At 41.1% G+C, this 12,739-nt stretch overlaps 1 protein-coding gene across 1 annotated transcript in view; it reads left to right on the top strand.

Moving 5' to 3' along the window:
* Nucleotides 1-12,739, top strand: part of ADCY2 (adenylate cyclase 2) — an 812,163-nt gene that overhangs the window by 587,485 nt on the left and 211,939 nt on the right. The window contains exon 9 of the mRNA XM_030205406.1: nucleotides 7,623-7,755. Coding sequence (XP_030061266.1) covers nucleotides 7,623-7,755 — 133 coding nt within the window. The remainder of the gene's footprint in view (nucleotides 1-7,622; nucleotides 7,756-12,739) is intronic.

Genomic DNA, 12,739 nt, shown 5'->3' with positions numbered 1-12,739 from the left:
TCCCAAGAGCAGCAGGACCAGCCTCAGGATGATAATATTTTTGAGGAAGACGACAATGGCCTCCTGCAGCTTTCTCCATTTCCCCCAACACAGAGAGCGGAGGCTCTAGCAATTCCAGGGGCAGATGCATGTACTGCTCCACTTTGCCCTGTGCCTGCCACTGGAGCTGAAACTGTGCTGGAAGGTGGGGCTAATGTGCAAGGCATTGACTGGGGACTAAGGGCCCTGGAAACTGCTGTGGCTAGGCTCAAGCATGCTGTAGTGAACATAGTATCGGCCCTAGAGCATGCTGGGATCCTAGGACTCCACACCTCCCAGGACACTTAATCTGCCCCACCTCCTGATGCAGCTCCTGCAACTTTTGGCGTGGCCCCCCTTTACTCCCTCTGCCCACAGTGATTTGTCCCCCTTCCCTAACTGATTAACTATGTTAATATGTGTATCCTTTGTTTTCATTTCAGTGTCCTTGGTTGCTCTAACTGCCTGGTATCAAGGTTCTGAAGCTACTACACGGGTTTTCTGTCCAATGTGAAGAGCACAGGGGAGGGATAAGGGTTGCTGTCTCTATTCCCTGACTGAAGCTTGTGTCACCTGCTAGGGTATTAGTTGGTGACATATTTGCAACACATGCTTTTCAGGGGCTGCTGTGAACGCAAGTCATCTATGAGCCAGAACATCTGATCATGATTGGCCCTCGCCCTCGTATAGCATATTCTCAGAATATGATAGAGCGGACACTGAGTCAGAGGTAGTGAGCCCTTTATTGGCCTTACACATTAACATTAAACAGAACATGCATTGATACAAAACAACAGACTCTGTGAAACTCAGCAAATGTTATGAGGCATATAATAATGCAGACTGCTAAACCAGTACAAACCCAAAAGGAGACTTGTGCATATTTGAGCATTTGCCTATCTTATTTGTTCTCTTGGGAGAGTATAGTATCTTATTTTGATATAATAATACAGCCCAATGGGGCAACTCAGACAGAATCCAGCTTGAGAACAGAACAATCATACTCAGTGCACAACTGTCCACCACCAGCCACAGCCAGAAGACAGATCCAATTGTCTGGTTTTACCTAAACACACACTCTCAATAAGATTGTTCTATGGTACAAGGTACACATTTTCCAGACCTTCATTTGTTAAAGCATCCTCTCTGGTTCTGGTGGACTGAATCTTAGATTTGCTTAATCTAAAGCAGTATGGGGTTAGGTGAGTGGGTTAGCAGTAGCAGAAGTAGGAATTGAATCCACTTTCTGCGGCTCACAGGCAGCTGCCATAACCACTAGGCTACTGGTCCAAGCAGAATACCAAACTTAGACTATGAGGGACCTATAGCATTGTATAGGCTAGATATCCAACCTTTCTGGCACCCCATGAACCACCCTGGTATGGTATTTGACATGCTATACAGACTCCAGCATATTTTATAACACACCCCCATCACCATGATTGAGATCAACACTGCTGATCCCATAATGCATCAGAATTCACATTGCTCTCAGACCATATAGGAACACGAAGCTTGGTGCACATCACTCATATAAGCTACAAGATCCTAAGTGGTGTAAAATGAGTAGAAGTAAACCCAATTTTTTTTACTCGTTCCAAAAGTACAGAGACTAGGGGACACTCAAGGAAGTTACATAGATATACTTTTAAAACAAATATGAGGAAATATTTTTTCACTCAATGAATAGTTAAGCTCTGGAACTCTTTGCCGGAGGATACAGTAACAGCAGTTAGCGTATCTGAGTTTAAAAAAGGTTTAGACAAGTTCCTGGAGGAAAAGTCCATAGTCTGCTATTGAGACAGATATGGGGAAGCCACTACTAATTAAATTTGCTGACAACACAAAGTTAGTCAAAGTTGTTAAATCACAAGAAGATTGTGAAAAATTACAAGAGGACCTTACATTTGTCCTTTAGATTGTAAGCTCCTTTGAGCAGGGACTGTCCTTCTATGTTAAATTGTACAGCGCTGCGTAACCCTAGTAGCGCTTTAGAAATGTCAAGAAGTAGTAGTAGTACAAGACTGAGAGACTGGGCGTCTAAATGGCAGATGACGTTTAATGTTAGCAAGTGCAAAGTGATACATGTGGGAAAGAGGAACCCGCATTATAGGTACATAATGCAAGGTTCCACATTAGAAGTCACCGACCAAGAAAGGGATCTAGGTGTCGTCGTTGATGATACGTTGAAACTTTCTGCTCAGTGTACTGTGGCAGCTAAAAAAGGAAATAGAATGTTAGGTATTATTAGGAAAGGAATGGAAAACAAAAATGAGGACGTTATAATGCCTTTGTTTCACTCCATGGTGCAACCGCATGTTGAATATTGTGTTCAATTCTGGTCACTGCATCTCAAAAAAGATATAGGGGATGGGATGACTTCCCTTTTAGGAAAGGCTAATCTTCAGCTTGGAGAAAAGACGGCTGAGGGGAGATATGATAGAGGTCTATAAAATAATGAGTGGAGTGGAAAGGGTAGACGTAAAGCGTTTGTTTACTCTTTCCAAAAACACTAGGACTAGAGGGCTTTCAATTAAGCTACAAAGCAGTAAATTTAAAATGAATTGGAGAAACTCTTTCTTCACTCAACGCGTAATTAAACTCTGGAATTCACTGCCAGAGAATGTGGTAAAGGCGGTTAGCTTAGCGTGGTTTAAAAAAGGTTTGAATGGGTTCCTAAAGGAAAAGTCCATAGACCATTATTAAAATGGGGAAAATGTACTGCTTATTTCTGGGATAAGAAGCATAAAATGTTTTGTACTTTTTTGGTATCTTGCCAGGTATTTGTGACCTGGATTAGCCACTGTTGGAAACAGGATGCTGGGCTTGATGGACCTTTGGTCTGTCCCAGTATGGCAATACTTATGTTCTTGCCCTGGGTTTAGTAGCATGGAGTGTTGCCATAGTTTGGGCTTCTGCCATGTACTTGAGACCTGGCTTGGCCACTGTTGGAAACAGTGTACATACGTCTAGTAGCGCTATAGAAATGATTAGTAGTAGTAGTAGGATACTGGACTTGATGGACCATTGGCCTGACCCAGTATGGCTACTCTTATGCCCTTATGAGATGTACCACCCTTAACCTGCCAGCACAATTGAAAATGTTAGAACAGCTATGATAGGAAATTTACCCTCATTGCAGGGAACAGCTACAGTTAAATGTCCTCTAAGAAAGGATGAAGTATCCTACAGAAACAGAGATCAGGGTAAGAAACACTTGTGTCTGTACAATGTAATTTAAAAAATTGTAAGATACACCAAAGAAAAATGAGAAAACCTGTGCCAAATCATATTCCACACCCAATTATGGACATGGAACATAGTTGGTTGCACAAATCTGCACTCTAGTCTGATAATTTTGGTGTCAAAAAGTTGGGCACGTGTTTGGGTGATATTTCCGCACTTGTCCCATCCCACCTCTTTTTTCCAGTGTGAAAAAATAGGCATAATGGTCAACTTCCGCACCCGACTTGGGCCTTTATAGAATCACACTTAACACACTTCCCTCATTTTGATGCCCAAATCATTGATTGACACCTAAATTGGGTGCTAATTTTATGTAGAATTAGGATTGTGTGCAGTTTTAGTCACCACATCTCAAAAAAGATATAGAAGAATAGAAAAGATACAGAGAAGGGTGACTGTGAGGGAGTGGGTGGTACAAGGCTGGGTTTCCTTAAGAGCACTCCCTCACTGAAGCAAAGCTACCTCAACTTATGGAGAACTAGCCTGCTGAGTCAGCAGGAAGGAGTTCAGCCATTGAGGAAGTTAAAACCCCTAGGGCAGAACAGAACAGGGAGGCCCTGAGCAAGAGAAAGAGATCCTCCTTGGATGTTCCATGCTGAGACTGCAGTACCTGAGGGAGCGGGAAGCCGAGTGGCTCTTCAGCTGACACCTGTATCACCCAGCTGTAAGCAGAACCTGTGAGTCTAAGTTTCATTATAGAATAGCATCCACTTATATAATGATTATCATTTTATTTTTCCCCCTGTTCTGGGAAGGCTCAAACAAAGAAATAAGGAAGCTATAAATCTAATTTCTTTCAATGTTTCACACACTAGTGCTTTTTCAGATGGTGTAGCTAACTTTTGAACTTGAAGCTTATACAAAAACCTATACTTGTAATCTGGAGATCTGGATCATTTTGTTCCTTTACAGTGGTGCTTCCCAAATCTTACTTGGGAGCCCCAAAATCAGTCATTGTACACATATCCATAATAAATATATATGAGATAAATTTGTATATACTAGGCGAGGGGGTCAATAATAAGAAACAATTATCTGCCAGCTAGACACAGGCACTGATGTACTAATAGGAACAGCAAGGGGGAAAATGCATGACTCCTCTTCCAAAATCAATAGGTGCCAATTTAGCATTAGTTGAAAATTATTGCCCTGTGGCCAGTATTCCTTGGATGGCAAAATTACTTGAATTCTCAGTGAATGAACAATTACAGAGGTACATTGAATTACATGATGTTTTGCATAAGACATAACATGGATTTAGACCAAGGCACAGTACGGAAACATTTCTTCTCGTCCTTACTTCTGAAGTAAAACATTATTTGAGTAAAGATCAACAGATTGTTTTGCTCCAGTTCGAAATCTGCAGCATTTGATGCTATTAATCATACAATATTATTGCTTAAATTGAGTGAACTACGAATAATGAGTTCATTGTTTAATTGGTTTGAACAGTTCTCAATTTCTAGATCATGGTGTAAAAGGTAGACTTACAAATGGAGTGGAGGAGTAGCCTGGTGGTCAATGCAGTGGACTTTGATCGTGGGGATCTAGGTTTGATTCCCACTGTAGCTCCTTGTGACCCTGAGAAAGTCACCTAAACCTCCATTGCCCCAGGTACAAAGAAGCACCTGTATATAATATGCAAATCACTTTGAATGTAGTTACAAAAACCACAGAAAGATAGTATATGAAGTCCCATTCCATTTCGATCCCTTGTAGTAGGGTTCTCTCCTTCTCTGCTCAATATTTACCTAAGTTCAGTGGGTAAATTTCTTACAGATTTGGATATTTGTCTCTTGTCTTATGCAGATGGTATTTTTCTCTTGTGCCTGCTTTGGCAAAGTTTTCAGATACTATTGCTGTGGCACAAAATTATATTCAATTGTAGATGAATAGGCAACTGCACATTTTTTAAAGGTTAAACAACTAAAAGACCAAACTTTTGTGGTTTGCAGATTTTAATCATCTTCCAGATAAGATAGAAACACTAGTTCCTGGTGATATTAACACTAGTTTCTGGTGAAAGTGTAACAATCGATGACCATTCAAGAATTTTAGGTGTTATACAAGATTCTAAATTATTATTTGAAAAACAGATTAATGCACATAGTAAAAAAAACCTTTTCTTTCAACTTAGACAGATATTAGGTCCTCATTATCTCGTAACAATTTCATAATAGTTCAGGCTATGTTGCTTCCTCAACTGGACTATTGTAATTCTCTTTATAAAAATGTTTCAGGTGGATTGCAGAGACGTTTACAGTTTCTGTAGAATATGGTGCCAAGATTGATCCTTGGTTTGAATGGTGGTTGGGAGGCGGGGATAATGCTGGGCAGCCTTATACGGTCTGTGCCAGAGCCGATGGTGGGAGGCAGGGATAGTGCTGGGCAGACTTGTACGGTCTGTGCTCTGAAAAAGACAGGTACAAATCAAGGTAAGGTATACACAAAAAAGTGGCACATTTCTTGGGCAGACTGGATGGACCGTTCAGGTCTTTTTCTGCTGTCATCTATTATGTTACTATGTTTGAATAGATTTGATAGAATTGCTCATTTCTTGAATGATTTGCATTGGTTCAAAAACATATACAATTTTAAATTATTACTTTGATCCATAAATCTTTATGTGGATTAAATTCTGAGGGGGAAAGATTCCATCTCTTCCGTCTCAAGGTTGTACACTTTGTTTCTCTAGAATTCCCTGTTTTGGTCTTTTCATCATTTATGAATGTACATTGTAAGTCTATTTATGATAGTTTATTCTCACTTCAGGGAGCTAGACTCAGGAATTCGTTGCCTATGGATTTAAAACAGGTGTTACCACTTTTTATTTTTTAGGAAACTTATATATATGAATTTTAATATGTTAGTGATGTTGCAGTATTATCCAAAATGGACTTCTCGGCAGTGTACAACTTAAAATTCTTCTCTTGAAGAGGAAGTTGCAAAATAAGAAAACAATCTCTCCCCTATATAGGGGAGAGATTGTTTTCTTATTTTGTAACTTCCTCTTCAAGAGAAGAGTTTTAATGTTTTAAGTTGTACACTGCCGAGAAGTCCATTTTGGATAATAGTGCAATATATAAGACACATAGCATAGCCTAGCATAGCACATACAGCTATATATTGTATATTTTCCCTTACTGTTTGCTTCACAGGTTTAGTGACTCAAGTCACTGGAGATGTTTTGATATAATCACAGGGCTCATTTTCAAAGCACATGGACATTTGCCAAAAATTGTGATTTTGGAATCGAAAGAATTTGGACATTCTACACTGCAGTTTGTCCAAATAGCAAGGGTGCATGTTTTGGGCGGGACTAGGGAAGGCCCAAAATTAGGACATCCAATATAATTGAACGAAAAGAAATGTCCAAGTCTAAAAAGAAAGACAGCTTTTATTTAGATCTGTTTCACTCATCTCCAGGTTACAAAAAGGTGTTCTAATTGAGCAGCTGACCACTGGAAGGATTAAGGCATGACCTCTCATGAATCCACCAGTGGTTGTTATCCCTCTCTCACTTCCCTGAAAGAGGAATACCAGGCTCTATATCAGCATCATGAACTATGGACATTCTGAACAAATAGAAAGCAGGTCTCAGTAGTAGCCTAGTGGTCAGTGCAGTGGACTGTAAACCAAGGGATCCGGGTTTAATTCTCTTAGCTCTCTTTTTTTTTTTTTGTTGCCTTTAAATTGTGAGCCCTCCAGAAACAGACATATACCTACTGTACCTAAATATTTATTACAGCTGAAAGCCTAAAGGCTATTGAGGTGGTGTACAGTAGGTATTTATTTCCCTGTTTCTGGAGGGTTTAGTACTTAAAATAAAAGACTTAGGGGATACGAACCTGGGTGCCCTGGTTTACAGTCCATTGCACTGACAACTAAGCTGCTTCTCTGCTCTGCAAGGATGCCTCTGTGGCCATTTCTGTAAAAATGCTGCCAGTCATCCTTGTCCCTGGATTTTTGCCATTTATAATTTAGGCCTTTCAGTTTGTAAAATGGTTGTTTATTTTGGACATTTCTCACATATTTTCAAACAGAAAACTCCAATGTATTTCCTGTTCAAAAATGGTTATGAGAAGGATGTTTTTTGTAGACATGAGCAGAATGTCCCAATTCTCACTTGTACAGCCATTAAAAAATATATGCTCAAGGGTTCCTCAATATTGTTATAGTCTATATTCATTTTTTTCTTTTAAATCATGTTTTATATGGTCACTTTCACTGAACGATTATATCGGAAATCAATAAAGGGGCAGTATCATCCAGTAAAAATTAGACTTTTGGAATCTAGTGTTTTAAAGCTTTATGATCGTATTTTCTGACTACCATTTTTGCTGTAATCTTGGTTACAGACGAGTTCATATTACTTCAGTGACCTTGGAGAGCCTGAATGGGGCTTATAAAGTGGAAGAAGGAGATGGGCCTGTAAGGGATCCATATCTTAAGGAGCATAATGTTATAACCTATCTTGTAATCAATCCAAAGGTCAGTAGAAAATTGCTATGTTGCAGTGTATGCTTTTTCTTTGATGTTGGTACTTCAGTTCTTTCGTAGGTGCTCATACAGTAATTAATTTCCCCATCCCATATTACTGTGTCTGAAGTTTTGTTATCAGAGAGCTAATTACATTTACAAAACTGCACTTTGATTTTAAGGTTCTGTTGGTGACAGGATCATTAACTTCCCACGTGTATTATTGATTCTGAATTTTCATTAGGTTTGATGTCCCTGACCAGCAGCAACTTCAAAAGTTACACAGGGCTCAATATTCAAAATGTCTAGGGGCTCTATATTCAGACTCCCATGGTCAGAGCTGATCCCAGATATTCAATGCCAGGCCATTTCCGGTGACCAGCATTGAATATCAGGTTTATTTTTGGTCAGTTCAAATTTAATCAGCCAAGCTGATATTCAGCGCTAGCCGGTTAAGTTTGAACCAGGCAAAAATAGGCCTGGAATTCAAGTGGCCAAATATGGCCGCCAAACTTAGCCAGTCAGCCAGTGAATAATGGCGCTAACTGGCTATGTCGCACAACATTGTCGGTGACTGGGCTAGCCACTAACCAGCAATATTCAGATGGAGACAGTCAGCAGAGGGAGTCAAAAGGGATCACAGCAAGCAATTCAGCAGGTGAACTGATGGGTTGCTGTGTGTCTCTGTGGGGGAAGGAACACGTTTTCTCTGGCTGGTTAAATGGTTTTGAATATCGTAAGGTAAGTTCCTAAATTTAGGTTCCTATATTATCAAATAAAGGTGTTATACTGAGGAAGATCCAAAATATCAAATTCAAACATGCTGTACTATTTTCATTGGAAATTCACTCTCCGTCTCTCTCCAGTGTCTCTTAAATCTATTTCACCTAGTTAAAATTCAATAGCCATTTAGGCTGCACTTTCTAAACATATATCCTTACTTTCTGGGGTTTGGCTCATGCCAGTTCCCATGTTAATACTTGCTCTTTTCACCAAAGAGCCCTGGGATATGTCTGTATATCCCTTCCCTGGACTTCCTGTCTGTGCACACCCTGTCTCTTTCCTAGAGATTTTAACCTATGCACACTTACTTACCCTGAAACTACAACCCTGAATTTCGACCAAGACGAAGAAGCAGACACATAAAGGTAGAACGAGTTCTGACAGGTGATAAAGTTTTGTGGTGAGTGCCAGCATGAAACCGTAGTCATCCTTGCCCTTATAGTTCCCTGACCTGTCCATACAGAACATTTAACAGCTAACAAACCACACTGGTGACACAGAGACAAACAGATTTATTTATTTATTTGTAGCATTTGTATCCCACATTTTCCCACCAATTTGCAGGCTCCATGTGGCCTACATTTGCCGTAGTGGTGATTGCCATTTCTGGTTAACAGAATTACAAATGGTATTGCATTAAGATGGCGTGCATACATGGTAAAGAAGAATACATTATGGTAATTTATTTATTGTGATGAGCACCTTGTGGCCAAGGGCCTACTCCGCCCGATCTTCTCTCTCACTGGAGATTCTGTCTGGATTCCAGCAGCTAATATCTTTGGGACTCCTGTAGCATTGACTGGAACCAGGTTTCTATGTGTGGCCCTTAAGGTCCCACCTGAGGTGCCAATTATGTGATGATACCGCTGTGGCCGGCAGCTTAAACTACCAGCTCTCCACCAGTACTAACTAGATCTTTGCCTCTAGGAAAGAGCTCAAAGACAACTCTTAGTTATAGCACCTAGTATGCTCATTGTCAAGGTTTGGGCTGCTGTTTAAACTTCGCTCAACACCCTCTTTCTGTTCGCTTCTTAAGGAAAGGTCCTTCTTTTCCATCTATTAATCAATGTCTGTGTTTCTTTCATCATTCATGCTTATTTGGGTGGAAAACATTTTGATTTAGAAGGTTCTAGGGCATATGCAAATTAGGCACCTTACCATTCTCTGCCTTATGCAAATCCCTTACAAACAGCTTTGGGTAAATACAAATGTAGAGTCTTCCATCCCCTCTTCTTCAGGTCTCTCACTCCTGGTCACTGGTTGGACTGAGCCCTTCTTCATAGAGCATGAGGGGTCTCAGTCTAACAGCTTCCTCCCCTCGGGCAGGACTTTTTCTCACAATCACCTTACGGGCCTGTCCTCTACCCCACAGCTGTAAGTTCAAATACTACTGAGTTCAATCTGGGCCAATGTTCCCTTCATATTGGAGCCCACAACAACGATTCCTCCTGATACATTTTTCATCTTCTTCTAGTATTCAGGTAAATACCTTATCTGTTCCTTAGGGATCCTTTCCTTCAGGAACCAGACCTCTGGGTTTCCAGCCTGACTTGATCCTCTCTCTCTCTCTCTCTCTCTCTCTCTCTCTGGCATCCTTCCTTCTCGTTGTTTATGGACCTTCTCTTTGGGGTCCCATCCCAGAGGTTTCAGCCTACCTTGGTCTATCTCCTGGGAGTCTGCTCACGAGTCACTCAGCATCCTTCTTAATTTCTGGAAGTTCCCTTCCTTTCTCTCCCTAGTTCCTCCTGGAAGGTGCTCTTTTTAGGGCTGCTAATAGCCTTCTGTGCCCCTCCTCCTGGTTCCGGAAGGGTCCAGTACCTTCTCCTGGGTATTTTCTTCTTAAAGGGAATTCACTGCTATGGGCCCTCCCCGGCCCCTATGTTCCTGGCCTTTGCTGGAGCTCCCTCTAGTAGCCTCCTTCAGGTCATTACACTGGTGTCCCCATTGGAGCTCCCTCTAGTGACCAGATCATTGCATTTTACAGGCTTGTCACTGTGAGAGTGCCCCCTGGTGGCCTGTTCAGCTCATTACCCTGATGTCCCCCTTTTGGGAGCTCCTTCTAGTGACCAGTTCCTGGCAGGGCATGTCCTATACTTATAACATTATATATCAATATATGAAGACATACCAGGTCTAAGGATAGACAGATGACAGCTCCTTATTTAGGGAATTTGCCATCTTAAACACAAAGATTCAAAAGAATACATAAAAAGATTCATTATTACAAGAGCATAGGTTAGTTTACTAATAACTTGATACATATGATTTATGGCCTCCATGATAGTCTCCACCTCTTGACCATCAGAATACCTATTATATACTAGAGTTATAAATTGCTCCCGTTAAGATACAAATGACTTACAATGTTTTTCCTTTCGTAAAGGTTTCAATGTCAAATACATACTAACTTCTAGTCTATACTAAAATATATTTCTAAGGTAGAATTGTTTTCCACAGCTGTGGTTTCTTTTGGGTGGGGTGGGGGGGGGGGGGTTGGTGAAGTCCAAATTATTTCTTATGATTTCCCAGGTCCCATATAAGTTGTTGAAGCAGACTCTCTTCTCTCCAGCCTGCAGACCCTTCTCCAAATTCTTTCTTAGCCTTTTCCCTTCTGACTGTTGCTCTAGGCTGAGCTCTAAGAGTCTTTCAAAATAGCCAATAGTAGCAGCTGTGTTTGTTCATGTAGCGGGAGGAGTCCAGGCCATCCACTTTCTTGTTGCTATACAGAGGCATGCATGGTGCTTTTTTACCAAATCACAAGGTGCTTCCAGATCCTGGTGAGTGCCAAAGACCAATATCTTTGATTTCCTTTGAAAACACTCAGTCAGTAGAGGAATTTCTGTATGAGACCTCCTTCACAATAATAAACCATAAAACAATTATACTGCTTGTGAGTCACCTCACAAGTAGCATTATTGTACTGCCTGGGCACGTCAAGCTGCCAAACTCTACAGCCTGATATGCCCTAGCTGTCTCTTAAAGGAGCTGGTGCCCCTCATTAAAAGCAGTGACTGGAATACCCCCCCCCCCCCCCCAATCATGCCTCCTGCTGTGCCTTCCCCATTCAGACAAACCCCACCCTTCTTCCCTGGCCTACTTGAATGTAAATCCCTCATGGCTAGTGGTGCAGGCAGAAGTGATCGTCATTTGCGACCCCTAGCAGTAGTCTTGCAGAACGTCTACTAGGGGTCACTTTTCCATATAAGGGCATCTACCTAGTTGGGGTACTTTAGGGCTTATCCTCACAAGGTTATCCTCATAAGATTGTGGGCTGCTGCTCTCTCTTTTTTGCTATGGGGGCAGCAAAGAGACAAAAGACAAAACTTCTCTTTTCTTTGAGTGGTTGTACTGAGGCAAGGAAAGCACAGAATACCCTTCCCCTTTCTATTGCTGCAAGCCTTAGTCATCACCCCCACCCCAACTGACAGCCTTACGTATGGCAGAAAAAAAGGCAAAAACACTTTTTTTCACTCCAAAATTCTAACTTTATATGACCTCTGAAATCTCCTAGCTTTCTCCCCTTGTTTCTTGATTCAGGAATACAGCTAGAAAAGTCCTTGATATAATATAAGAACATAAAAAAGCCATGCTGAATCAGACCAAGGTCCATCAAGCTTGGGATTCTGTCTATAACAGTCACCAGTCTGTGTCACAAATACTCCACAGATCCCAAAAATATATCTATTTTTCATAGCTTATTTGCATAAATATGCAATGGCTCGCCCACATCTGTCTGACTAATAATTACTTTTGTGGAATTTCCAGTCAGAGTCATGTGATGGCAGCCTGAGGGTTAGACGTGTTTTGAGTTGGCTTCTGTCTTCGCAGCCCTAGTTTTTTTGACACCCCCAATCTTGAGTAACTCATTTTGAGTAGATATTTTGCTCACTACTCCTAGGACTGAATGTTGACTAAAGCTGAAGGGAATAAATCGCTATGGGAGGCTGCTGGAAAGACTCTCAAACCTATACGGAGCAGGCTATGGCAGATTGCATTCAGTTGCAAGATGGATGGTACAGCTGGATCTGCCCTCGGTGGTTTTAGATGAGCAGGCAGAACAAGTCGGGCCCAATACGGAGATCACGCTGGAAGTGTTCCATACACTGCAAAATAGTACAGCTGCGATTAATAAAAAATTAGATCGCCTTCTGCAGATTCTGATGCTTTCCTTCAGCCTCTTCTGTAACTTGCCCTATTGCAAATACCTTTTAGT

The sequence above is a fragment of the Microcaecilia unicolor genome, chromosome 1 (assembly GCF_901765095.1).
Source record: "Microcaecilia unicolor chromosome 1, aMicUni1.1, whole genome shotgun sequence".
NCBI classification, from domain to species: Eukaryota; Metazoa; Chordata; class Amphibia; order Gymnophiona; family Siphonopidae; genus Microcaecilia; species Microcaecilia unicolor.
This window is presented reverse-complemented; position numbering and strand designations above follow the sequence as displayed.